Source organism: Moschus berezovskii, chromosome 11 (genome assembly GCF_049115385.1).
Source record: "Moschus berezovskii isolate FMDL1 chromosome 11, NW_MosBer_1.0, whole genome shotgun sequence".
Taxonomy (NCBI): Eukaryota; Metazoa; Chordata; class Mammalia; order Artiodactyla; family Moschidae; genus Moschus; species Moschus berezovskii.
The window spans coordinates 82,120,139-82,147,266 of record NC_142470.1 but is presented as its reverse complement, the minus strand read 5'-3'; the positions used below and the strand labels follow the sequence as shown (position 1 = coordinate 82,147,266).

The 27,128-nt window shown below is 38.2% G+C and overlaps 1 protein-coding gene across 3 annotated transcripts in view; it reads left to right on the top strand.

The window, feature by feature from the left end:
* Nucleotides 1-27,128, top strand: part of PLEKHH2 (pleckstrin homology, MyTH4 and FERM domain containing H2) — a 110,082-nt gene that overhangs the window by 28,347 nt on the left and 54,607 nt on the right. For all 3 annotated transcript variants that reach the window (XR_008682438.2, XM_055399825.2, XM_055399824.2), the window contains exons 4-15: nt 4,485-4,634; nt 7,275-7,358; nt 7,983-8,064; nt 11,852-12,034; nt 15,452-16,413; nt 19,772-19,847; nt 21,166-21,260; nt 21,865-22,009; nt 25,145-25,281; nt 25,377-25,487; nt 25,648-25,734; nt 26,966-27,124. Coding sequence is in view for 2 of the 3 variants with exons in the window: in XM_055399825.2 (XP_055255800.2) it covers nt 4,485-4,634; nt 7,275-7,358; nt 7,983-8,064; nt 11,852-12,034; nt 15,452-16,413; nt 19,772-19,847; nt 21,166-21,260; nt 21,865-22,009; nt 25,145-25,281; nt 25,377-25,487; nt 25,648-25,734; nt 26,966-27,124 (2,271 nt within the window). In the remaining variant the exon portion in view is untranslated. The remainder of the gene's footprint in view (nt 1-4,484; nt 4,635-7,274; nt 7,359-7,982; nt 8,065-11,851; nt 12,035-15,451; nt 16,414-19,771; nt 19,848-21,165; nt 21,261-21,864; nt 22,010-25,144; nt 25,282-25,376; nt 25,488-25,647; nt 25,735-26,965; nt 27,125-27,128) is intronic.

Sequence of the window (27,128 nt, the reverse complement as noted above, 5' to 3'; positions counted from 1 at the left end):
TTCTCAACTCTCTGATTAGGCAGTTGTATGCATGCATGCATGTATGCTAAGTCCCTTCAGTTGTGTCTGACCCTTTGCGACTCTATGGACTGTAGCCCGCCACGCTTCTCTGTCCGTGGGATTCTCTAGGCAGGAATACTGGAGTGGGTTGCCATGCCCACCTCCAGGGGATCTTCATGACTCAGGGACCGAACCCGTGTCTCTTGTCTCCTACATTGGCAGGTAGGTTCTTTACCACTAGGGCCACCTGGTGTAGTCTAATACACTAATTTATGCTAACCAAAGAGGAGTGGATAATTTCTCCTGTAGAAGCTTTGTCTTTTCAGTTATGTCTTTAGGACCCAGTCCCTTGCCTGTGTTTGATTCAGTTTTGGTAGGAGTTAGATTTAAATTTCCTTCAATATGTGGGCTAATCAACTTTTCTTACAGTTGGTTCTTAGCATCCAAGTCATTTCTGATGCTTGATAAATAACTACTCAATCATCCTAATATTTAGGACTGTGTAATGATTTGCTTTGTTATATGGAAAACTATTTAACGGTGTTTCTTTTCACTTTCAGTGAGAATGGGTCTGGCCTTACTACATAAATTATGGAGCACTCTGCTGAAAAAAAACTGTTTAAAATAGGATTAGAATGATTAATTTGCAATAATTTTGTGTAACTGGAAAATAGTATGGGATTCAAACTACCCTTAACCATTTCTTTGTTGTATTTTGGAATGATTAAGCATCTTTGTCACATAATTGCAATACTTACATAGGAATAGAAACTTTCACTCCCCACTCAAAAATCTAGTCACATGTCGATTACCTGCAGTGGGTGAGGGAAGGATGAGGTTAGAGGTGGGAAAAGGGAAATATTGATATGGTAGTTACAATGGGAACAAAATTTGAAGCTTCTGCTTTCTCCAGTGTAGGCAAGAAAATGGAAAATATCATTGGGAGTTGTATCAGGGTCCCCAGCACTACCCTCGGGTTTGATGATTCACAGAAAGAGTCATAGAATCCTGAAAAGCTGTCACACTAGTAGTTTCAGTTTATTACAGTAAAAGTACAGATTAACTTCAGCAAAGGAAAAGTGCACATAGGGCAGAATCCAGGAGACACCAGGTATGAGCTTCTAGTAGTCCTCTCACAGTGGAGTTGCACGGGAATGTTCCTGATTCTTCCATCAGTGATGTAGGACAACACATATGACACATTGCCAACCAGGATTGGTCATTCAAGCCTAGGTGTCCATAATTTTTATTCCATGCCTACAAGACCCCCTCCCCCGGTCAGTCTTATAGGCATGGAATGCATACCTACTTTAGCTACTCAACCTCCAACCCCTCCAGAGATCAAATTGATACAGCATGGCCCATGACCACATAGACAAAAAAGACATTCACTATAAATCACACTGTGAGCATAATCTTAACTGGTGTGACACAATATATCAGATATATAAAGAAAATTTTATCAGGAAGAATATTCCAGGGGCTCAGAGATTCTTTCCCAGAAGACAGTCAAGGGCAAGTTCTTTCTTTTGGAATGTACAGGGTTTGAGTACCCCAAGCCTGCTTCATTAGCCCTTGACTGCACAAAAACTCACCATCAACAAGACTTTGGGGAAATGGCTGAGGAGTGTGCTGAGGGGGTGGATGTAACCAGAGGCTCTCCTGAAATAAAAGAGAAAGGTAGCCTGAAAATACAAAGCATTCCTCATTGGAGAATATCCATGTATTGATAATTGCAAGAGTTTATGTAATAACTAATTTAAATTCCTTTAGTGTTTATTATTGACCAGTCTCTGAGTAGTTAATAATTTTATATGTACTTCTGTGATCAGTCGTGTATGACTCTTTGCAACCCCAGTGTAACCTGCCAGGCTCCTCCGTCCTTGGGATTTCCGGCAAGAATACTGGAGTGGGATGCCATTTCCTCCTCCAGCGGATCTTCCCAACCCAGGGATAAAACCACATCTCCTGTGTCTCCTGCCTTGGCAGGCGATTCTTTACCACTGAGCCACCAGGGGATCATTTTTATATAGTTCAAGTTAAGTGAATGGAAGAAGATCTGGCCTATTTTCTGTGTACTTGCAGTAAGATATTTTTAAAGGCCGCTTTATCTGTAGGCTTCTTAGCTTTTCTGTAGACCTTCTTATTCACATTAATTGCCAAGGAAAACTGGTGAATCTTATGGTACTTGGTTTCAACAGGATCCTTTGGTAGGAAGGGTGCCTGTAACAACTTTGTGATTTCTCTCCCAAGGAGATTTTGCCACTTCTGTCAATATTTTTCTTGCCCAGGAAAGTTGTTTATCTAAAAGTCATAGTCTAATGAAATAGTTGTACAAGACAAAGATACAGCGAAGGAGCTCTGACTGTCGCATTCATTCATAAAATGAGAACACCTTTCAAGTTGGATGTGTTTTTCAGGGAAGAAGAGTCCTCCCAAGTCATAGTTTTCCAAAACTGTAGATCTTTTCTAAGTAATAGTAGGACAGTTTTATGTGGCAGCCCAGTGTCCATAGGGTGACTTACTCAAGCTTAATAAAAGGAGACTGTAGATGTAGGTCTCGTAATATTTACTTTTATTCATATTTAGTTAATTTTGTTTTTCTGGAGTATTATGATCTATTACTTCCTCCTTGGAGAACTACCATTTTGCACTTGGCCTCTGATTTCTTTCCTTGCTCCCAAAGCTACAGAATACCCGGTGTGAAACTAACTATACGATCTTAAGACTGACCTTTGGTATTTACTGTCCAGCTCTCTATCTGGCTCTGGCTTTTTTCAGGACAACATCTCTGAAATAGGCCTTTGTCCTTGACCTCTTGTTCTGAAGTTCCTGCAGAAAGCCTGCTATATTATGTTAAAAAATCTAAATCTTAAAGTTACTTAAAATTGTCATTTGGATTATAGAATACATTTTTTCTCCTATTTTTTGGATCTACATTTATTTTCATAGTTTCCAGCCATGTGAGTGTTATTTAAATAGGACAGTTTTGGCATTTGAGTTGAGTTTACATTTATACAGTGAACTCACAAATGAAACTTTGTACTCATGGTTAAAAAAAACAAAACTGAACTAGCCTTAACACCTCCTTCTAGGAGTCCTCATTGATCAAGTATTTTTGAGCTTTAAGTGAGTCCATTGTGATTTTTCAGAAATGTGTTAATAGCTTAAGATTTTTCATCTTAGCTATCATCTTTAATTTCTAAAATGCCCTTATATGTTTTTCTTTTTGTCCCCTATAATCTGAGACATGACTAAAATTACATTCTTACCTACTGGGAGTATATAGAATAAAAGTCTTAATATTGTATATGGTGCCTATTACTTCATTTTCTTTCTTACTAATATTAACGTCACACATATCTCTTCAAAGATTTTGTATACCCAGATGTGTTTTGCAGAATATCCAAGCAGAGCCAGTATGTATATTAGATATTAAAGTGAAGCACAACAGCCCCTAGTCGTATAGCAATCTCTTTTGTCTTGCTTTATTCTGCCCATTAGCTTTATTGCCATCTGTAACTTACTGTGTGATTTTTAGTCTTTATTGTATTTGTGATCTCTCTTACCTATTAGAAGGTAATCTCTATGCAGGTAGAGATTGGGGGGTGGGGTCTGCTTTATTAAAACTGATGTCTTCTTAGGACCTGGACTAGGCCTGGCTTTTGGCAAGTGTTCATTGAATATTTGTTAAAGTATTGAATCAGTAAATCCTCACAGAATGTACTCTCCTGCCTCTATCTTGACTGTCATGCTTTTTTGCTTTCTATGACTTCATCATTGGGGTTTTGAGGTTCTTTTGTTTTCCATTGAAAATATGTATCTTTTTCACCTGAAGTTCAGCTTTTTTTCCTAGGGTGTGTTATTATACTAGGTCCTCCAATCTGAGTGTTATCTCACCATTCAACTTTTTTACTTGATTTTCTTACTTTTTTTAAATATGAAAAAATGAGGGCTGGACGCTTTCCGACTCTATGCTTATATGATAGTTTGCATATTATCATAAATATGTAATTAACATGTACATTTCCTTACATGACAGTAATAGTCTGAGAATCTTTTTTTTTTAATTAATTCATTTATTTTATTTTATTTTTTCACTTTTTTTATTGGAGGCTAATTACTTAATTAATTCATTTATTTTGATTGGAGGCTAGTTACTTTACAATATTATAGTGATTTTTGCTATATATTGGCATGAATCAGCCATGGGTGTACATGTGATCCTCATCTTGAACACCCCTCCCACCTCCGTCCCCATCCCATCCTGAGAATCTTTTATGTATCCTCATACACCTCAGAATTAACATCACTTGGGAAAATAGTCTTTAAACTTTACAGTTGTTAAATGCATTTAAACTGTTCACTGTTTTCCTTTTATGATGATATCTTTTAGGAATCTATTTAATGTTAAAGTAAAATCTGAATTTAATACTATGATAAATTAAGTACATGCATAGTAATATTTTCTCCTCTGAATTTAGGTACAAGTTATGGAAGAGAAGTTAAAAGCAGCTAATATTCAAACCAGTGAATCAGAGACAAGGTTGTATAAAAAGTGTCAAGATCTGGAAATTCTAATACAGGAAAAAGAAGACATCATTCAAAACTTGGAACTGCAACTTGAAGAGCAGGTTAGGAAGTATCTGATCTCAAAGAGTCCTAAATATGTGCATTCATTTATGCATAACTGCAAAGATTAAAATTTTGATCAGAAATCTCACTTGATAACCCCTAAGATTGCATCACATTAACTGGTGAAAAGTGCAAGTTAAATACATTATCTTTTTAAGTCCAGAATGATTCCAAGGCATTATCTACCACTTTCTGGATGTGAATCTTTATGTTGGAAACACTTGGTTATCAGCAGGCATTTATGCCTGTAAACTGTTTCCAGTAAATCTTGGCTTTAAATTGTTGCTGCTGCTAAGTCACTTCAGTCGTGTCCAACTCTGTGTGACCCCATAGACGGAAGCCCACCAGGCTCCCCCGTCCCTGGGATTCTCCAGGCAAGAACACTGGAGTGGGTTGCCATTTCCTTCTCCAGTGTGTGAAAGTGAAAAGTGAAAGTGAAGTCGCTCAGCCACGTCAGACTCGTAAATTGTTAGGGTGTTAGAAATGTTTATGGAAGATTAAATTTTAAACATGTGTTTGACACTAATCCTTCTGCTTAGAAATGTATACACTGTTTTTAAATCATTTTATTGAGATCAAATTTATAGTATTTTTTTTAATTTTTAAGAAAAAAATTGCATTAAGGTTATTAACCTAAAAAGTCATTTAGCATCAATTAGATATAAATACTAGCAGTATGTAAACCGCGAACTCCCAGATGTTCAAGCAGGTTTTAGAAAAGGCAGAGGCACCAGAGATCAAATTGCCAACATCCGCTGGATCATGGAGAAAGCAAGAGCGTTTCAGAAAAACATCTATTTCTGCTTCATTGACTATGCCAAAGCCTTTGACTGTGTCGATCACAATAAACTGTGGAACATTCTGAAAGAGATGGGAATCCAAGACCACCTGACCTGCCTCTTGAGAAACCTGTATGCAGGTCAGGAAGCAACAGTTAGAACTGGACATGGAACAACAGACTGGTTCCAAATAGGAAAAGGTGTACGTCAAGGTTGTATATTGTCACCTTGCTTATTTAACTTATATGCAGAGTACATCATGAGGAACGCTGGGCTGGAAGAAACACAAGCTGGAATCAAGATTGCCGGGAGAAATATCAATAACCTCAGATATGCAGATGACACTACCCTTATGGCAGAAAGTGAAGAGGAACTCAAAAGCCTCTTGATGAAAGTGAAAGAGGAGAGTGAAAAGGTTGGCTTGAAGCTCAACATTCAGAAAACAAAGATCATGGCATCTGGTCCCATCACTTCATGGGAAATAGATGGGGAAACAGTGGAAACAGTGTCAGACTTTATTTTTTGGGGCTCCAAAATCACTGCAGACGCTGACTGCAGCCATGAAATTAAAAGATGCTTGCTCCTTGGAAGGAAAGTTATGACCAACCTTGATAGTATATTAAAAAGCAGAGACATTACTTTGCCAACCAAGGTCCGTCTAGTCAAGGCAATGGTTTTTCCCGTGGTCATGTATGGATGTGAGAGTTGGACTGTGAAGAAAGCTGATCGCCGAAGAATTGATGCTTTTGAACTGTGGTGTTGGAGAAGACTCTTGAGAGTCCCTTATACTGCAAGGAGATCCAACCAGTCCATTCTAAAGGAGATCAATCCTGGATGTTCATTGGAGGGACTGATGCTAAAGCTGAAACTGCAATACTTTGGCCACCTCATGCGACGAGTTGACTCACTGGAAAAGACTCTGATGCTAGGAGGGATTGGGGGCGGGAGGAGAAGGGGACGACGGAGAATGAGATGGCTGGATGGCATCACCGACTCTGTGGACATGAGTTTGAGTGTACTCCGGGAGTTGGTGATAGACAGGGAGGCCTGGCGTGCTATGATTCATGGGGTCGCGGAGAGTCGGACACGACTGAGGGACTGAACTGAACTGAACTGAACTGAACTATAGAATTATTCAATGATTAATCATTTATTTTTTAGCATTTTTTTTTTTCATTTCTCTGGATGTCACTGTTGCTTTAGATCTGTGATTTTCAGCCCCCACCAACTGGGATTTATATGATCGTCACATTCTAAGTTTTGTGACCATAGCCAGATTTAAAGGTTGGCAGATGTGAGCTGTGCTTAGTTGCTAAGTCTTGTTCTACTCTTTGCAACCCCATGGACTGTAGACCACCAGGCTCCTCTGTCCATGGAATTTTCCAGGCAAGAATACTGAAGAGGTTTGCCATTTCCTTTTCCAAGATGTGAGCTAGAGTTTCTCAATCTTTATTTTTTCCGAACCTTTAAAACTATAGCACTTGAGGGGAAAGCAAGCCATACCCCAGAAGAGATTCTAATTCTCCTCTCACTAAGCTGGTTGACTTCTATTCCACTGTTCTAAATCATAGTGTTTCCAGAAATGGTTTATTTTATTGATAAATTCAGTGGATTGATTTTGGCATATGACCTTTCAGAGAAAGACTAGCAGATGTTCAAACTAGAAATATATATGTATACTTTTATTATTCTGTCTGCTGGACAGCCATTCTCATTTTATCCTCTTTTTGGTAATTTAAAGGTAGACATCCTAACTTGAAAACAAGTTTTAGGTAGACTTGCCTTTCATATCTGTAACTGTAATATTTCCCGGCCAGTGAGCTTATGTTTGAACTAAACAAACTGCTAATGTTATTTCAGAAACAAATAAGGATTCAAGAAGCTAAAATAATAGAAGAGAAAGCAGCTAAGATCAAAGAATGGGTAACAGTTAAGTTGAATGAGGTATTTATTGCCATATTTATCTTTTCTTAACCTTTTCTTTCTTTCAAATAGATCATTCATCAGAATATCTGAAACAAAATTTTGATCAGTTGGTGGTGCTGCTGGCTTTTGATTAATATGAGATAGGTAGCTTTCACTTTAATGGCTTATATAATTCTAAAGTTAAAAAAGGATTGATAGAATCGTGATAATCAGTCTTAAGTAGCCTCATTCTAATTAGTTGACTTTAGCTATAAATAGTTAACTTTAAGTGATTAGAGAATAATAAGTGAGAATATTAATTTCTCATAAAATTAATGTATTCAATATTATCTGAGTGGTACACATTATTTAGTTTATATGTCAGACTAAATGTTGAAATAATTTGATTTAAAATAACTTTACAGTGGTAAAGGCATAGGGGTGAAAAACATTGAAAACTTTTAGCTCTGGAAAGAATAAATATTAAAGTCATAATTATCTAGGTTGATAATCTTTGCTGATAAATTCATCTGATATTTAGTTATTTATTTTGTATTTTGTTTATGTTTAATTAGGTATTAACATTTTCTCAATGTTATAATGTACTGGTACATTTTAGAAATTCTTATCCCTGTTTACGAGAAAACGATTATTTTCTTTTAGTTGGAATTGGAGAATCAGAATCTTCGTTTGATCAACCAAAACCAAACTGAAGAGATAAAAACAATACAGTCAAAACTACAAGGTATGAGCATTTGACTAAGGTAGCCTAATTAAATGTATTTGCCTATGTAGAATTTTACTGTTGAGCACTTGAAATATGACTTGTGCAACTTAAGGAACTAAACTTTACATTTTTCTTAATTTGAACTGATTTAAATTTAAATAGCCACATGTCCATATGAGCACAGCTAGACAGTAGTGAATAACCCAAAGAGGGTAATTTGAACATTTAATTTTGGGATATGTTTACTTAGTCAGTCTTGTTGTTTTCTATTTTCACTTTATAGCATTGTGCTCATTGGTGATCGAAATTCTTACAACCTGAATATTTTGCACAAAGTTTTATGTGAATAAACTCTTTGCATTTTCCAGTGCTTAGGCCTGTTTTCTTTTTAACTCCCAAGCCAAAGGATGGGTGGTAGAGTTAAAGATAGAGATTTACTTATTAATATGCTGTTGGTGTGATAGCCTCTGAAGTACACAAACAGCTGACAAGAAGGTAGGTCACCAAGGTTGTGCTTCTTAGACCAATGGCCTAGGATAGTGCTTTTCAAACTTTTATTTAGCAACAGACTCCTTTCTTTTTTTTAATGAGTGATTTTTTTTAAAAAAAATCAAGTTTCATTTACTTTTTTTTTTTATTCAATTTTTTTTTTTTTTCAGTTAAAAGTATTTTTATTGAAAAAGCACAAATGCAAAGAAATGAACAGAGGAAAATTTATGCGTCGAACCTGGACTGGTCACTTATGATAATATACATGCTACAATTCCATTCTCCCCAATCATTCCACCGTCACCCTCTCCCACAGAGTCCCAAAGACTGTTCTAAATGCCTATGTCTCTTTTGCAGTCTCTTATACAGGGTTGGTTGTACCCTGTGGCATGTGGGATCTTAGTTGCCTGACTAGGGATTGAACCCACACCCCCTGCATTGGAAGGCAAAGTCTTAAACACTGGACTGCTGGGGAAGTCTTAGAAGAACCCTTTTTAAAACATTTTTTCCTGTAGAATCTTAAGGGATATAATTCGTAAAAATTGTATTGGGTTATGGGTCCAGAGTTCTGCAGACCTGGTCTCACCCAGCCCTCTTCTTGCATTTCTTGCCTCTTGTTTCTTTGCAACAGTTCCACAAAGCCCTGGAGTTTTGTAGAATGCATTGGAAGTGCATTCTACAAGTGCATTGGTGTGGTAGAAAGAACTTGGGCTTTGAATTTAATGCCCCACAATTTAATAGCTGTGTTATATCTCCAGTTTTCTTCCTACATCAGTAAAACGGTGATTTTAATAGTGTCTAACTAGTTTCATGGGGGGTGTTGATTATAGGATGTGTGAAAGCATTTTGTCTGCTGCTTGTTAGTATCTACTGCTGTCATTCTGTAAAGGGAAAGGACTCCTGTTTTCTTACTCTTAATATTTCTGATATGAGATGTGTGCAAGTTTTTCCTACACTAAGCAGTTACCCAGTTCTCAACAGACACCGAGTGGGTGTCCTACAAATTTCACTCACTTCCGACATTATCTACTTGGATGGCACCAGATCCCTCCACCCCACAAAACTACCCGCCTCCACCCTGATCAGGCACTGAACACACACACAAATACAGGGGGACATTCTTGCTTCTGTCCAACAGACTGTAAATCTAGGGTTCCCAAGATCCCTTCCTTGGGTTCAATAATTTGCTAACAAGGGTCACAGAACTCAGTTTACTTCCTAGATTACTGGTTTATTACAAAAGATGTAACTCAGGAAGAGCCAGATAGAGATGCATAGGGCAAGATACGGGAGGAGGGGCACAGAACTTCCAGGCTCTCACCAGGTAAAACACCCTCCCAGCACCTTCATATGTTCACCAACTTGAAGCATCCTGAAACTTATCCTTTTGAGATTTTATGGAGGTTTCACTATGTAGGGATGCATGATTGATGAAATCATTGGCCACTGGTGAACAATTCAACCTCCAGCCCCATTCTTCCTCCCCTGAGGTCAGAGGTAGGGGGTGGAGGGTGAGGCTGAAATTTCTAACATGATTTGGTTGGTTCTCCTAGCAACCCCATCCTGAGGCCATCTCAGGGCTTTCCAGAAATCACCTCATTAATATATATTCGGAAGTGTTTGAAAGGGCTTGTTATGAAAACAAAAGACATTTTTATCACTCTTAGGAAATTCCAAGGGTTTAAGGAGCTGTTTGCCAGGAACCATGGATGAAGACCAAAATATATTTCTTATGTAACACATTTCTTCTACCTATATAATGAAAAAAATTGGTGTTCCCCTGGAATTCCATATTTATAAGTAAAGCTTTAGGTCTTCATGTTGTTCACCCTCTTTGAAATAGATTGTATGTACTAAGCCTAATCACAAAATGCTATTTCTCTGATACTTTTGGCTTGCAATTCTAGTCCTCACTGGTAGCCTTTTAGTTTTGGAGGCTAAGAATTATTGATCCTTGGAACCTAGGCATTACTGGAGAAGAATAAATATGATGTATATAGATATGATATAGTACTTTCAAAATATCTGTGTGTATATGTGATTATTAAAATATCATGAATTAGTTCTGTGAGTTAGTTCTATGGTCAGTATGAAAATATTAAAAGATATATCTGAAGGAGGACACTGTTTAAAGATATTTTTGTATTTCTACTCAATTATCAGTTACTATTTTTTACCCTTTGGTGCTCTTTTGGAGTTGAGAGTTTAATTTCTTAGAAACTTTTCTTACTATCGCTGAAAACTCCATGTTTTTAATCTTATAAGCAGCAGTGCTACAAGTCCCAGAAGATGAATTAAACCCATAATTAGATGCTTTCTATCAGGCTTCCCTGATAGATCAGTTGGTAAAGAATCCACTTGCAATGCAGGAGACTCCGGTTTGATTCCTGGGTCAGGAAGATCCCCTGAAGAAGGGATAGGCTACCCACTCCAGTATTCTTGGGCTTGCCTTGTGGCCCAGCTGGTAAATAAGCTGCCTGCAATGCGGGAGACCTGGGTTCGATCCCTGGGTTGGGAAGATCCCCTGGAGAAGGGAAAGGCTACCCATTCCAGTATTCTGGCCTGGAGAATTCCATGGGATCACAAAGAGTTGGACACAACTGAGCAACTTTCACTTTCACTAGGTGCTTGAGTAATCATTCACCTAGCTATCTGAATTCTCTGTCTAGAAACTTCCCCCTCCCCTTTTTTTCCCTCTAAGTGATTAAAGTTCTCCATATCATGGTCATAGACTAAGCTCCTTTATTTGTTCTCTTATGAGAAGCACACTGAAAGCTATGATAAGCAAAAGTTATTCCAGTGATCATGTGATATTTGCCCCAGTGATCATCTAAATTTTCCTGGGTTGTCTTGACAACCAAGATCTCATTTCCATTTTCTCATTATTAGTAGCATTACCCAACAATCAAATTTTATCAGTACATACTTGATTGGTATTTATTTATTTATTTATTTTTTTTGATTGGTATTTACTAGTACTTGACACTGCAAGAAGCTGTAACTCTCTAGTTGTTTATATTTATATCTGGATTTCTGTTTGTGGCTTGAGAGCTAACTACTTTTAAAAGGATTAGAAGTTTTCTCTTTGCAATTAAAAAATATTTTGTACCATCAAAATATATAAGCAGATATTAAACATTGGTGTGTGGTGCTCGACATTGAGGGTTCCAAGTTATTTTACAGAAATAAAGATGAACTTTAGGCTTTTTTATGGTCTAAGGAGTGATTTGTCCATGTTTTTATTTATGCTTTGATTCTCTGCTTAACAAACTGTTATGAAAAATTCAGATCTTGATTTCAATTAATGGTCTTGTAGAAGTTCAAGGAAAGAAGTCAGTTGTTTCCACACCAAAGCTTTCAGAAGGCCAGCGTCTAAGCAGTCTGACCTTTGGGTGCTTTTTGTCCCGAGCAAGGAGTCCTCCTCAAGTTGTAAAATCTGAGGAAATGGGCAAGATATCATCTAAAGAACCTGAGTTCACAGAAGGAAAAGACATAGAAGGTATTTATGAACTAGAAGAATTTACTTTAACATTTTTTTAAAAAAGAAAAATCATTTGTTAAGATTAATGCAAGTTTCAGATTAAGAGTGTGACCTTTCTATTCATTATTTACTTAAAATATAAAAAATTATCTAATATTCAATATGAAGTTAAATATGATGCAGCAAACTCATAAAGAAAAAGAATACCAGTTGAAAATTTAGTTAACTGCTTTGATTTCCCTTTATTGCCTCAAAGAAGAAAGTATTTGCCACATGTTCAAATTCTGGACCTGTGTGCAGATTTGTACCCTTCTTTTAGTCTTTTTTTTTTTTTCTTTTAGTCTTAAAGCCCTTCTAAATTTTGCTTTATTTGGCTTCTGGCTTTGTCAACACCATTGTGACTTTTCCCAAATATTTTAGAGAGACTTGAACTTGCATCTTTTCTATTTTCAGCTCCTGCTTCCTTCCTCCAAAGAAGAAAAATTATAGCCCTAAGAGCTGTCTCTATGCTTGGTTTTGAACTTCTGAAAACTACATAGTGTTTTTCCGTTCAGAGGGTTCCTTTGGTACTTGCTTTTATGCCATTACATGGATTCTTTTTTTTTTTTTTTTGAGAAGTCATTTTCATTTTTCCCCACTTTCTAACTTTCTCACTTTCAGTTCAGTACAGCTCAGTTCAGCTGAGGTTGCCTGGACTGTCGCTCTTGCTCATCTGCAAATTTAATGAACTGCCTGATACCAATTTGTTGAGCCTGTATAACCTTAATTATGAAGATCCTATCTGTTTTCATGTTTTCAAAGTTTTTCTTTTGTACTCTTCAAACTTAATTTTAAGTTCATTGTTTATGAAGTCAGTGGTTCATTCTATTAGTTGTCAGTTCAGTTCAGTCGCTCAGTCCTGTCCGACTCTTTGCGACTACGAGAATCACAGCACGCCAGGCCTCCCTGTCCATCACCAACTCCTGGAGTTCACTCAGACTCTGTCCATCGAGCTGGTGATGCCATCAAGCCATCTCATTCTCTGTCGTCCCCGTCTCCTCCCGCCCTCAATCCCTCCCAGCATCAGAGTCTTTTTCAGTGAGTCAACTTGTTGCATGAGGTGGCCAAAGTATTGGAGTTGCAGTTTTAGCATCAGTCCTTCCAGTGAACACCCAGGATCGATCTCCTTTAGAATGGACTGGTTGGATCTCCTTGCAGTCCAAGGTACTCTCAAGAGTCTTCTCCAACACCACAGTTCAGAAGCATCAATTCTTCGGTGATCAGCTTTCTTCACAGTCCAACTCTCACATCCATACATGACCACGGGAAAAACCATAGCCTTGACTAGACGGACCTTGGTTGGCAAAGTAATGTCTCTGCTTTTTAATATGCTATCTAGGTTGGTCATAACTTTCTTTCCAAGGAGTAAGCGTCTTTTAATTTCATGGCTGCAATCAGCATCTGCAGTGATTTTGGGGCCCAAAGAAATAAAGTCTGCCACTGTTTCCACTGTTTCCCCATCTATTTCCCATGAAGTGATGGGACCAGATGTCATGATCTTAGTTTTCTGAATGTTGAGCTTCAAGCCAACCTTTTCACTCTCCTCTTTCACTTTCATCAAGAGGCTTTTGAGTTCCTCTTCACTTTCTGCCATAAGGGTGGTGTCATCTGCATATCTGAGGTTATTGATATTTCTCCCAGCAATCTTGATTCCAGCTTTTGCTTCTTCCAGCCCAGCATTCCTCATGATGTACTCTGCATAGAAGTTAAATAAGCAGGGTGATAATATACAGCCTTGACACACTCCTTTTCCTATTTGGAACCAGTCTGTTGTTCCATGTCCAGTTCTAACTGTTGCTTCCTGACCTGCATACAGATTTCTCAAGAGGCAGGTCAGGTGGTCTGGTATTCCCGTCTCTTTCAGAATGTCCCACAGTTTATTGTGATCCACACAGTCAAAAGCTTTGCCATAGTCAGTGAAGCAGAAATAGATGTTTTTTTGGAACTCTCTTGCTTTCTCCATGATCCATCGAATGTTGGCAGTTTGATCTCTGGTTCCTCTGCCTTTTCTAAAACCAGCTTGAACATCTGGAAGTTCATGGTTCACATATTGCTGAAGCCTAGCTTGGAGAATTTTGAGCATGACTTTACTAGCGTGTGAGATGAGTACATTTGTGCGGTAGTTTGAGCCTTCTTTGGCATTGCCTTTCTTTGGGATTGGAATGAAGACTGACCTTTTCCAGTCCTGTGGCCACTGCTGAGTTTTCCAAATTTGCTGGCATATTGAGTGCAGCCCTTTCACAGCATCATCTTTCAGGATTTGAAATAGCTCAATTGGAATTCCATCACCTCCACTAGCTTTGTTCGTGGTGATGCTTTCTAAGGCCCACTTGACTTCACATTCCAAGATGTCTGGCTCCAGGTGAGTGATCACGCCATCGTGATTATCTTCTTCGTGAAGATCTTTTTTGTACAGTTCTTCTCTGTATTCTTGCCACCTCTTCTTAATATCTTCTGCTTCTGTTAGGTCCATACCATTTCTGTCCTTTATCGAGCCTATCTTTGCATGAAATGTTCCCTTGATATCTTTAATTTTCTTGAAGAGATCTCTTGTGTTTCCTATTCTGTTGTTTTCCTCTTTTTTCATTGATCACTGAGGAAGGCTTTCTTATCTCTCCTTGCTATTCTTTGGAACTCTGCATTCAGATGCTTATATCTTTCCTTTCCTCCTTTGCTTTTCGCTTCTCTTCTTTTCACAGCTATTTGTAAGGCCTCCTCAGACAGCCATTTTGCTTTTTTGCATTTCTTTTCCATGGGGATGGTCTTGGTTCTTGTCTCCTGTAAACAAAAACAAGCCATGTCTAAAGACATTTTTAAAGACTGTTATTTTTATTATAAAGATACATTTTGTAGTTATGATTAAACCAAAAGTAGAGTGAGTAAAGTTTTTCTCTGTGTATTATATTTTCTTTATGGTTTTGCATATTTCATGTATTGAAGCTTGGGAATAAAGGTATTTTAAACAATAGCTTTATATTTATTATGTTTAAATTGACTTATGATAATTTTGAAATTGAGGGTTGTCATTTTCTTGGCTTCTGAAATAGAATCTTTCTGGGGGCTGCTCTCTTTGGTGGTCAGTGTGGCCCTGTTGTTCATGTCGCTTCTTATGTTGTTTATCCTTGGTCTATTGTCAGTTTTTTCCTCCATGTTTCTTTGTAAAATGCAGTTTCCTTTTGATACTGTTCTGTTGAGTGTAAGGGCATTGTAGTCTATAGGAAGCTCACAGCTTTCAAACTTGGGTTTAAACAAAGACATTGAACTAAAAAAGGGTAATGTAAATCAACTTGATTCAAATGAAAGTTCCAGTCTGTACAGTGTAGATACATAAGTCTAAATATACAGAAAGATTGTATAATTAAAGACAGAGTGCCAATATACTGTATACTTTTCTAGAGATGGAGATTCCAGAAAAATCTGTTGATAACCAAATTCAAGAAAACAACCGAGGTCAGAGAACACTGCGTCAAGGCCCTTCCATGTCAGAGCAGAATCGTAAAACAAGGACAAGCTTTGTGATGGATGGTGGCACATCCCAGAATTCTGGGGCTCCCGGGAGTGACTGGAGTTCCGATGAGGAAGACGGAAGCAAAGGAAGATCCAAGTCTAGGTACACATCTACCCTTTCCAGCCACACATCAGAGGAGGGGGTCCAAAGTAGCAGAATGGGTAGTGAGACGTATCTCACAGCCTCTGACGACAGCAGTTCAATATTTGAAGAAGAGACCTTTGGCATAAAGAGACCAGAACATAAGAAACTGTATTCTTGGCAACAGGAGGCACAGTGGAAGGCTCAGAATTGCCCTCTTGGAAAGGGAAATTCCGAAACAAGGAAAAAGGAGCGTGATAGTTCCTCAGACGAACTCAATAAAAAATTTCAGTCTCAGAGGTTGGATTATTCGTCTTCCTCGAGTGAAGCTAACACCCCAAGCCCTATTCTGACCCCAGCTTTGAGTCCAAAGCATCCTAACCCACTCCTTGGAAAAAGCATAGAACTAGGACCTTCCTCCACTCTGCCACCCCCCAAATTAAGGATTCCTAATATTTTCAGCTTAAGCATTGCACTAGCCAAAAGGCACCTGAGCCAGCCACAGTTAAGTTCCGACAGGATGTTTGGCACAAACAGAAACGCTATAAGCATGATACGGCCACTGAGACCTCAGGAAACAGATCTTGATCTAGTTGATGGTGACAACACAGAAATTTTCGAGACTATGGACACTAACTGTGATGATGGATTATTTTCCTACGACTGCTTGGAATCCCCGTGTTCAGAGGACCAGGAAGCCTGCGACTCAGCAAAGAAGGCAGCCTGTGGCAAACCTCCAACTCCACCTCTGCACCGGTTTCCCTCTTGGGTAAATTGTGTTGCTGTGCGCAGTGCACACACGTTTGTTTTTTCTGAACACTCATTTTCTGGTTTTACTTTACTTCTTTTCCTGTTTCTTTTCCAGTCCAGCTTTATTCTGACAATTCCCAGTTTTTAGAATTCAGTTTTCCCTTCTCTTTTCCCCTGAATCAGTTGAGAAATAAGACACAAGGGTAAGACAAACAGGAGATCCAGATGTTACCTTTATTACTGATAAAACAGATTTTACAGAACTAGTGGGCACAGGAGCCAATACTGCACCTAGGAAATTGATGGATTTTGCCATCCAGGCGCAGGTAGTGTTGGACCAACGGCCACAGACTCCCTCCATTGTGGCCGGCTTCTCTAAAGCATATGGTCTAGAGAAAGAACAAATGGCTGTTTTTGTGCAGCAGCTACTTCTCAAGAGAAAGGAAAGGGAAGGCGCTGGTCTCTGCATGTCCAGTTTCTCCTAGGCATTCCAGTCACATTAAGCCACTCCTTTTTCTTAGAGAGGAAAAGTGAATGGTTGGCTAGAGATCAGGAATGTTCAATTTTTGGAGTGCCTTCCACATGGAAGGGGGCTTTAGTGGTGAAGAACCCACCTGCCAATGCAGAAGATGTGAGAGATGCAGGTTTGATCCCTAGGTTGGGAAGATACCCTGGAGGAGGGCATGGCAACCCACTCCAGTATTCTTGCCTGGAAAATTCCATGGATGGGAGAGCCTAGTGGGCTACAGTCCTTTGGGTTGCAGAGAGTTGGACACGACTAAAACGACCTAGCACGCATGCATACCACATGGAAATATCAGGGTGAGGAAAAAGGGTTCTCTCTAATGGTGGGTAAATTCTGGACCAGGATACTACTGGTCATCAGGTTTTGAACTTAATTATTTACTTGATTGACTTTAAGAGAATTTAATTTTACTCGTCATGAGCTTATCAATCCATTGCTTTAACCAAAAGCATCTTCCTGTATCTAGAATAGTTTGAAATTTCTTCCATTGAAACATTGATCATTAATATAATAATTAACCTGTTAATTGTGTGATTCTTGGGCTTCCTGATGGCTCAGACAGTAAAGAATCATCCTGCAATATAGGAGACTTGGGTTCAATCACTAGGTCAGGAAGATCTCCTGGAGAAGGAAATGGCACTCTACTCCAGTATTCTTGCCTAGGGAATCCCTGGATAGAGAAGCCTGGTGGGGTCACAAGGAGTCAGACACGACTGAAGTGACTAACACTTTTTCTTTCTTGGGAATCACTAGATTAAGAAAATTCTTCCTGAGACCTCCCCGATGATCCAGTGTTTAGGAGTCCACCTTCCAGTGCAAGGGATGGGAGTTCAATCCTTGATTGGGGAACTGAGATCCCACATGCTCCAGGCAACTAAGTCCAAGAGGTGCAACTAGAGAGCTCATGTGCCACATGAAGACCCAGCACAGCCCCCCAAATAAATTCATGGAAATAATTTTTAAAAATTCTTCCTATATTTGAAACAAAGTGAAATTGTCTGTTTTGTAGATTGAAGTTTTCCTTCACATACTGACATAGTTTAACCTTTAGCCTCAAGGGAATCATCTGGATTGCAGGATTTTGAGGTTTTCAGAGTCATGTTCTGTTATTATTTTTTATTTAGTGACCAATGCAGTTTTCTTACTATAAATTCAGACCTTGAGATGTATCTCTCTTATTTACTTTTAAAAGAACATTTCTTTGCAAAGTCCACTTGAAACCACCTGCAGTTTATTACTAAACTCTGGATAACATAAAAAAGGGACATTATTGGCATGTGAATCTCTGGAATTCCAATTATGTTACCCTTTAGGCAGTTAGGAGTTGAAATTTTGCTTCTTTTATTATGTTGAGATTATGTTGGCGATTTAGGCTAGGCTTTCACGTTCATTTTACTTGGCAAACCATTTTTACACTTTCTTGCCTTTCTCTCTTTTTATCTTCTGAAGCTATCCATTTCGGAAAAAGTAGTATTGCTTTGCAGAAGCCTTCCAGCACATTGGCCAAGTTTGAGGTTTTATTTCTGTTTGTTGGGTATTTTCAAGTTTCACATTAAAGAGATATATTTTAATCACCTCAATTTATGAAAGTTTATTTTAAGGATTTTTAGGAGTTTATTTTAAGGCAGTTTTAAGGCATAGCCTATCCTTATTGAACTGGAATATCATTAAAAAATAGAAGTCACTCTAGCAAGTCATGTGATGATTCAGCAGCACCTCTGATGGTCAGCACCTTAGAAACAGTGACACCCATTGTCCCTGGTCCCATGGCTCAGCTTGCCCTCTCCTGTCTGAAGTGACTATCTGCTTCTCTCACGACTGCTGACTATCACCTTTGCCTCTCTCATGGCTTCTAAGTACCTCACTTACTGTCTTATTCTTATGTGTCTTTTTGTTCTGTGTGCTCTGCTGTTTGTCTCTGTGTGTATCTCACCATCACGCTGTCAGGGAAGCTGCCTCTGATTCATTCCGCCAGTGACTCTTCAATCTAAAGTGTCTCAGATGATTAGAGATTTCGTGCACATTGCTTCAAAGCCCCTGGCTAGCATAGTCCTCAAGAGGACTGCCTGAGTTGCCTGCTGTGTCCTGACCCAGACAGCTGTGCAAGTTAGGTGTGTTACAAAGTTCAGGACACAGTGATCTGTACGTGAGGAACAACTGTGAGTCCCTTTTCTCACAGGGACAGGGCTCATAGCCTTCCAGCACCCATTTGAGAAATCTCAGAGAAGAAGAGAATACAAAATAACAACCTACTTTTGGAATAAGACTGTATAAGTTGCAGTTCTCAAATTCACTTATTATTTGACTTCAGGTGTTTCTTCAACTTCATTGAAATATGAAGGTGATAGAACTTAATGCTACTTTGTATGTGCTTTCTGACTTCAAGTTTTGGCTTTCTCATTTTCTTTAACCATATTCTAGAATGGTAGATAGTTAAAGATAGTATTTGTGTGTAGTGAAAGATAATAATGGTTTCTGGCTTTATGTTACGGCCATTCAAGGTTTTCTTCTTTTTCTTGAAGCATGTTCTGAAATGATGGCATATTAATGGTGGTGTTTATGAATAGTCCGTGGTTGTGAACAAGCTTTCTTTTACTTTTTTCCTGTCTCTTCAAAATAATTTAAAATACCAAGCAAAAATTTGGGAACAAAGATAATGGAGTGACTAATGGATGGAAAAAATTTCTGCAGTGCTGTTCACAGTGGCATATTTTAGTTGGCACTGGTGATAGTTTTATAATAATGCTGTACTCTGGTGACTGTTAAATGAAGAACAAATGAAAAACATATGTATTGAAATCAATTGCTTCTTTGCTTCAAATATCCAGCTTAAATCTCTCTTTTACATTAGGAAAGCAGAATTTATGCTGTAGCCAAATCAGGCATTCGAATGTCTGAGGCCTTCAATATGGAGAATGTTCATAAAAGTAAGTGTTTTTGCATGCTGCATCATGAATGAACCTTGAGCACTTTGTGCTAATTGAAATAAGCAGTCACAAAAGACAAACACTGTATGAGTCCACTTATATGAGGTATCCAAAGTAGTCAAATTCATAGAATTAGAAAGCAGAGTTGTGGTTCCTAGGGGTTACGAAGTGTTGGGGAAGGGGAGCAGTTGCTTAATGGGTATAGAATTTCAGATTGTCAAGATACAAATGTTTTGGAGATCTGATTGACAGCAGTGTGAATATGCTTAACACTAACTGAACTCAGAGGTGGTTAAGATGGTAAACATTATCTTATGTGTTTTTTACTGTAATAAAAACATTTTTTTAAAGAATAAGTGATTTTGTATTGCCATTCACTAGCCAAGAATTTCCTAAATATCTAAAGTGATTTGAATAAATACAGTTTTGCCAACTTTCAGAAAATGCTTTCTGAAGTTGCTGATTTATATTTTAAAATTGAAATTCATGTTAGTATAGGGACACATTGATGTTCAACTCTCATGTAGCGAGTATCTCATGATTTTACCCCAAAGAAGCTGAAGTCTGGACACTGGAATTTCAGCTGTTTAAATTGTAAAAATATTGATCTCTATGTCTTCTTTTTCCAGAGTTTAAAATACATTCCTCCTTTCTTTCTTTCTTCAAAAATTTATTATAGAAAAAACACATGCTCATTATGAAAAATGAAACCAAACCACAAAGAACTATCTGAAATAAAAAGAGACATTTTTCTGTAGCTCCTTCTCCTGGCCCCTTTCTTTCCTATCTGTAATCTGTATCTTAGAGGTAACCATTAATGTTCTAGTCCTTTTTGGCCATCTATCGTCGGTTTTTGCCACTCAAGAAATATATTCTAACCTTTCAATTTGAGGTTCACCTGCTAAAGGATTAAAAGTGACGATATTTTAACACTGGGTCACCAATAGGGCTCTGAATAATCAGAGAATATCTTCATGGGGTACTGCTCACTGAATCAGTCAGTACGTATTTGTACTCATTTCCGCCCAGCCTGAGCTGAATGGAGATACCAAAGAAGCAAAAGCTAAGATTCTCACTTTCAAAGAGGTTATTGGCTACTTGGGGAGCTTGCACACTTGTGTATGTAATGCACCATGTAAGAGAGTGTATAATTTAAACTGTAGCTGCCATCATTCTTAAAGTAGACTGTAAAATGAATATCATGTGTTCATCCAGTGTCTCTTTAATTAGAAATTTTGTGAATTCACACTCATAAGAAATAGACCTAAGTGCTAGTTAAATCTATTTTTTAAAAAAATCATTTTGTTTTCTGTTTCAGATTCTGTTGCAATGCTTTCCTACACCACATCAGGACTTTATACATCTCTGATATACAAGAACATGACCACCCCAGTGTATACAACTTTGAAAGGGGTAACTCATTATTGTTAAACACATGGGTCTCTTCATGGTGGATCAAAACAACTGTTTATTCAAGCCCCAAATCCCATTCTTGACATTTTACATAAACTCCCTTTATAGGGAGTTTTAGACGTTCACACTAGCACATTATTAAAAGAGAAGAATGGAAAAATCTCGAGAAGGTATTTATTTTAATCAGAGTTATAGAGGTCTGATATGCTCCATTTTTGTTATGTTGCATGTGAGCCTCTACCCCATCCATAACTGTTAATTGTTTAAAGAAAATAGTGTTAATGGTGTAAAGAAAACAACTAATTTAGAAAGCTCTTCAAATCACTGCCAGGGTTCCACTCCCTTGCGTGAAGTGCCTGATTAAAATAAGGATCATCAGAAAAAAAAGCATCAGATATGAAGAGCCTTAGGAATCTTTTATCATTTACAAATGCCTTGCTGATTGGAATTTGGAATTTAACAAGTGTGACTTTGATAATAACAAGATGCTTTCTTCTATTCCTTAAAAAAATCTTATTCCATAACTTCTGGTAAAATTCTGTACCTAAAGAGAGAGATAACTTTAGAGATGGACACACAGGGGGGCTATTTTGTTTCTCTTTAGAAGGCAACACAGATAAGCAGCAGCCCGTTCCTGGATGACTCATCTGGGTCAGAAGAAGAAGACAGTTCAAGATCCAGTTCCCGGACTTCGGAGTCAGACTCGCGCAGTCGGAGTGGGCCAGGCAGCCCCAGAGCCTTGAAGCGAGGTAAGGGAAGATTGCACACACACACGACAGCTCCAAATAGTTCAGGGTATTTAGTGGGAATTTTGTCTCTACAATAGGACTTAAAAAAAAAAATTCTCAAAGTACTGCTTTCCACTCATGCTTGCTAAGTCACTTCAGTCGTGTCTGACTGTTTACGACCCTGTGGGCTGTAGCCTGCCAGGCTCCTCTGTTCATGGGATTCTCCAGGCAAGAATACTGGAGTGGGTTGCCATGCCCTCCTCCATGGGATCTTCCTGACCCAGGGATGGAACCTGCATCTCTTAAGTCTCTTACAATTGGCAGGTAGGTTGTTTTTTTTTTTGCCACTAGCACCACTGGGAAGCCTCATAGTGAAAAGAATATTCACCAAGGACTAAGACACATATTTTAGTCCTAATCCTCTTCTGAATTTTCTTTGTGATTGCAGACAAGATAATCTGTTTTTTTAAAGCTTATCTGTAAAAGAGAGATCACTTCATTATAGGAATAAAGTGAAATACTTGGCTTAAATGAGGTTTCTCTTTTATAGTTACTTTTTTATTTTGAATAATTTATAGGACAGATGGACTTATTTCCGCTAAATTCATTACACTGCTGAATGGCAGACAATACACCTAAAAATGTGGTGGTTAATCTGATATTAAGAAAACTTACTTTGGGCAGGTCTACAGCTTTTGTGGATTTTGAAGAAATGTTTGGCATAGATACAAGTTCTAGAGAGAGTCAGTCATGTTAAATGATATCTGTATTTTACAAAAGCCTTTAATGTGGCATAGCATGTTGGTTTTCAAACTGTTCCGTGGAACCCCTGTGTACTCCCAAGCCCCTCAGCTTCAACAGGAGCTGTTCAACTCATAGATTTACTGTTTCGGCTTCCATTGGTCTCTTTGCTACTACCTTGCCCCCTGGACCACTGGGATCAGGTTATCTCACACTATTGCTCAAAACACTGCAAAGACTCCTTATCCTGACTATAAGGTATTACATGCTTCTTTGGTGTCTTTGACCTCATCTCCTCCTTTCTCCTCTCTTACTCAGCTCTGGCCACCCAGACCCTTTTGCTATTCCTGGAGCATACCAGGTATGCTTTTGTTTGAGGACCTATGCACTGAGTACTTGCTCTGCCTGGTATTCTTCCCCCAGGTGTCGTTATGGCTGGTTCCTTTTCTCCTTCAGTGCTTGGCTCACAGACTGCCTTCTCAATGAGCTCTACCTTGACCACACTATTCCAATACAGTCCTTTACTCTTCTCCAACTTCTAGCACTTTTTATTTCCCTTAGTTGGCTCTTTGGTTTATTTTTCCATAGCATTTGCTCTCTGTTTTTTGTCTGTCTCCCCCAACTAGAACCTGTGTTCCATGAGGACAGAAATTTGTTTGTTTTGTTCTCTGTTCTGACCCTAGCATCTTGAGGCTAAGAGCCTGAGATTTGCACTCCAACATTGCCTCTGCCTAGCTGTTTGACTTTGGACAAATCCTTTAATCTGTGGACCTTAGTCTCCTTAGAGAATGAGGGCCTGAACAAGAATGATCTCTGAGGTCCTTGGTAGATTGAAATTTCTGTTATTCTTTGAAAAATAAAGATACTACTATTATCACATCCATTACTTGGCTTAGTGAAATAAATTAGCAGAATAATATAGTGAAATTATCCTAACATGGCCCTTAAATGTTAATAGACATTTTAAAAATTGCCAGATACTATAATGAATAATGACTTAAGTTCTTGATTTTATTTAATATTTTCAAAATCTCCGATTGTAGTGACTCTCCGATGTGACTTGCAGCTTGCAAGTTGTTTTCTAAAATGGCAAGTGAATGATTGTGAAAGATGTTCCTTTGAATTTTGCGTTATAGCTGCTGGCAAATGAAGTAGTCTGTTTATATCTTTTGTATTGCTTCTCTTTTATGAAAGATTTTCAAAAATCTATATACTAGTAGTATTGGACTCCTATGTTCTTTTAATGTGATGTCACTTTAAAATAATTACAAAAATTAAGTGTACTAAAGTGTGATCATGCAAATCTTGATAAATAAAGGTTCAATATTTGTTTGCCTATGTATGCATGCGCTCTGTGTGCTCAGGTGCTTCAGTCATGTCCGACTCTGCGATCCCATGGACTGTAGCCCACCAGGCTCCTCTGTCCATGGGATTTTTCAGACAGGAATACTGGAGAGGGTTGCCATTTCCTTCTCCAGGGGATCTTCCCAACTCAGTTTTTTGCCTACATGTCAATATGTAAATACACATATTTTAATTCTTAATAAAACATATTATTAGACTATTCAGTTCAGTTCAGTTCAGTCGCTCAGTCGTGTCCGACTCTCCGCGACCCCATGAATCACAGCACGCCAGGCCTCCCTGTCCATCACCAACTCCCGGAGTACACTCAAACTCATGTCCACAGAGTCGGTGATGCCATCCAGCCATCTCATTCTCCGTCGTCCCCTTCTCCTCCCGCCCCCAACCTTTCCCAGCATCAGAGTCTTTTCCAGTGAGTCAACTCGTCGCATGAGGTGGCCAAAGTATTGCAGTTTCAGCTTTAGCATCAGTCCCTCCAATGAACATCCAGGATTGATCTCCTTTAGAATGGACTGGTTGGATCTCCTTGCAGTATAAGGGACTCTCAAGAGTCTTCTCCAACACCACAGTTCAAAAGCATCGATTCTTCGGCGATCAGCCTTCTTCACAGTCCAACTCTCACAACCATACATGACCACGGGAAAAACCATTGCCTTGACTAGACGGACCTTGGTTGGCAAAGTAATGTCTCTGCTTTTTAATATACTATCAAGGTTGGTCATAACTTTCCTTCCAAGGAGCAAGCGTCTTTTAATTTCATGGCTGCAATTAGACTATTACATACGTTTTATATATGTGAAAATAGCTGTACTTACAATCATACCAAAATATAATTTATGTTTCTTTGACTTCCTTGGAGATTTGCGTGATAGTCTTTAACCCTTTAGTTCTGTTTTCTGCCTTAAAGGTACTTCATGGTCAAAGGCATGGAATACATCTAGTCTAGGAAGGGTGATGATTTGGGATATGGATATATTTCTTAGGAAAACTGACAACCAGCATTTGGACCCTCCAATTACTAAATATTGACTTGATTTATTTCTTTTCATCTAGGTGTGTCTCTCTCTTCTGTGGCTTCTGAAAGCGATTATGCTATTCCCCCAGATGCTTACTCCACAGACTTGGAGTACTCACAGCCAGAGCAGAAGCTCCTGAAAACTTGCTCATCTTCCAGTGATAATGGGAAAAATGTAAACACTGAATCAGGGTTTTTTTTTTTTTAATTAATGAATCTGTTAGAGTCTCCAAAGGGAACTTAAATATTTTTTTAAATTTCTTTAATTAGGAACAACTGGAAAAATCTGGCTACTTATTAAAAATGAGTGGTAAAGTCAAGACTTGGAAGCGGAGATGGTTTGTTCTTAAAGGTGGTGAATTACTTTACTACAAATCTCCGGTGAGTGGAAATTGCTTGTTATTTAGAACTGAATCCCTCAATCTATAAATCAGACTCCTGACTGATTTTCTTCCATGTAATGCAATTAATGAGACAAATCATTTCTTATTATGACTGTTACAGGTAATCACTTTGCATTGGTTTTCTTCCCTTCATACAGAGTGATGTAATCAGAAAACCACAGGGCCATATTGAACTTAGTGCATCCTGCAGCATTTTAAGAGGCGATAACAAGCAAACAGTTCAGGTATTTTTTTTCTTTTTTATATCATGTAAAACTCAGTTCTCAATTATGTAAGCTAATAGAATGAAGACTGGGTATTCAGTATTTTTTTTATTCCATTTGGTGATCAGTTTGATGCCCCTAAAATGTGTGAAACCCTAGAACTTCTTAGTGAAAACTATATTATAACTTGAGTTTATGTTAAGTAAGTCTCCACTGTGTTTTCTTTGCCCTTGATCCCTTATACTGTTTTTTCCCCACTCCTAACCCTCCCAGTCATTCTCAGTTCTCAAGCTGTCAAGCTATTCTAGGGGAGGGTTTTTTTGATAAATGATTTCCCAATAAGATACCCATATTTTAATGTACTATTGAATTCAGAAGTGTTCACAATTTAATACAGAACCAGAAAATGTCATTTCTGTGAGCTTCAGGTGCTCTAACACCTAAGTGGGAAGGATATTAGGGAGCAGAGGAGCTGTCCTAGTTCCCACGAAGTCACACCACAGAGGGGGCTGCTGACCATTTCATACACACATAATGCAAGTCTTGCTGGAAACCTCTGCCAAGTTTAAAAAACAAAACAAGCTATTGAAATAGTTTGGATAGGTGACTTAAAATTCAGATGTCTTGTATAGGAAATTCATTCCATAATTGTTATTTTCTTATCTTCCTCTTTTGGAGGGTGAAATACAACATTTTATTAGAAAAGTACATTTTCATTGTTTTCAGTGGCTAATACCTGAGGACTGCCCTAAAATGTAGAAAGGAGAATCAGTATATTTATGGCTAATTTGCATTGTTGTATGGCAGAAACCAGCACAACATTGAAGCAGTTTTCCTCCAATTAAAAAATAAACATCTATTTAAAAAAAGAATCATTTATAGGCTTCTGAAACTCTGCAGTTATTCTGCTCCTCATTTCAACAACTAGGAACCTGTAGCACATTTAAGGGAGAAAAGGAAAATCTAATGAGAAAACAAGATTAAAAAGTCATGACCCCAAAGCATAATACTTTGAAGAGTTTTAAAGTAAATGCAAGTGAAAAAATTATTTCCACAAAAAGTTAATTGTCCTTCTCACAAAGTGGTTAAAATATGCTACATGATTTATAGAATCATTTATTTGGAACCTAGGATTCAAGTTGCACCATATTTGTTTCCATATTAGGTAGTGATATTTGAAGAGTGGACAAGAAATGATAATTATTCTAAAATCTGTAGTTTCCTTTTCTGTCTCTTTCTCATCCCGTTCTAGTTGACCACTGAAAAACACACATACTATCTGACTGCAGATTCCCCCAATATATTGGAGGAATGGATTAAAGTGTTACAAAACGTTCTTCGAGTACAAGCCGCCAACCCCCTTTTCCTGCAACCTGAGGGCAAACCAACGGTGAAGGGATTGCTCACCAAGGTGG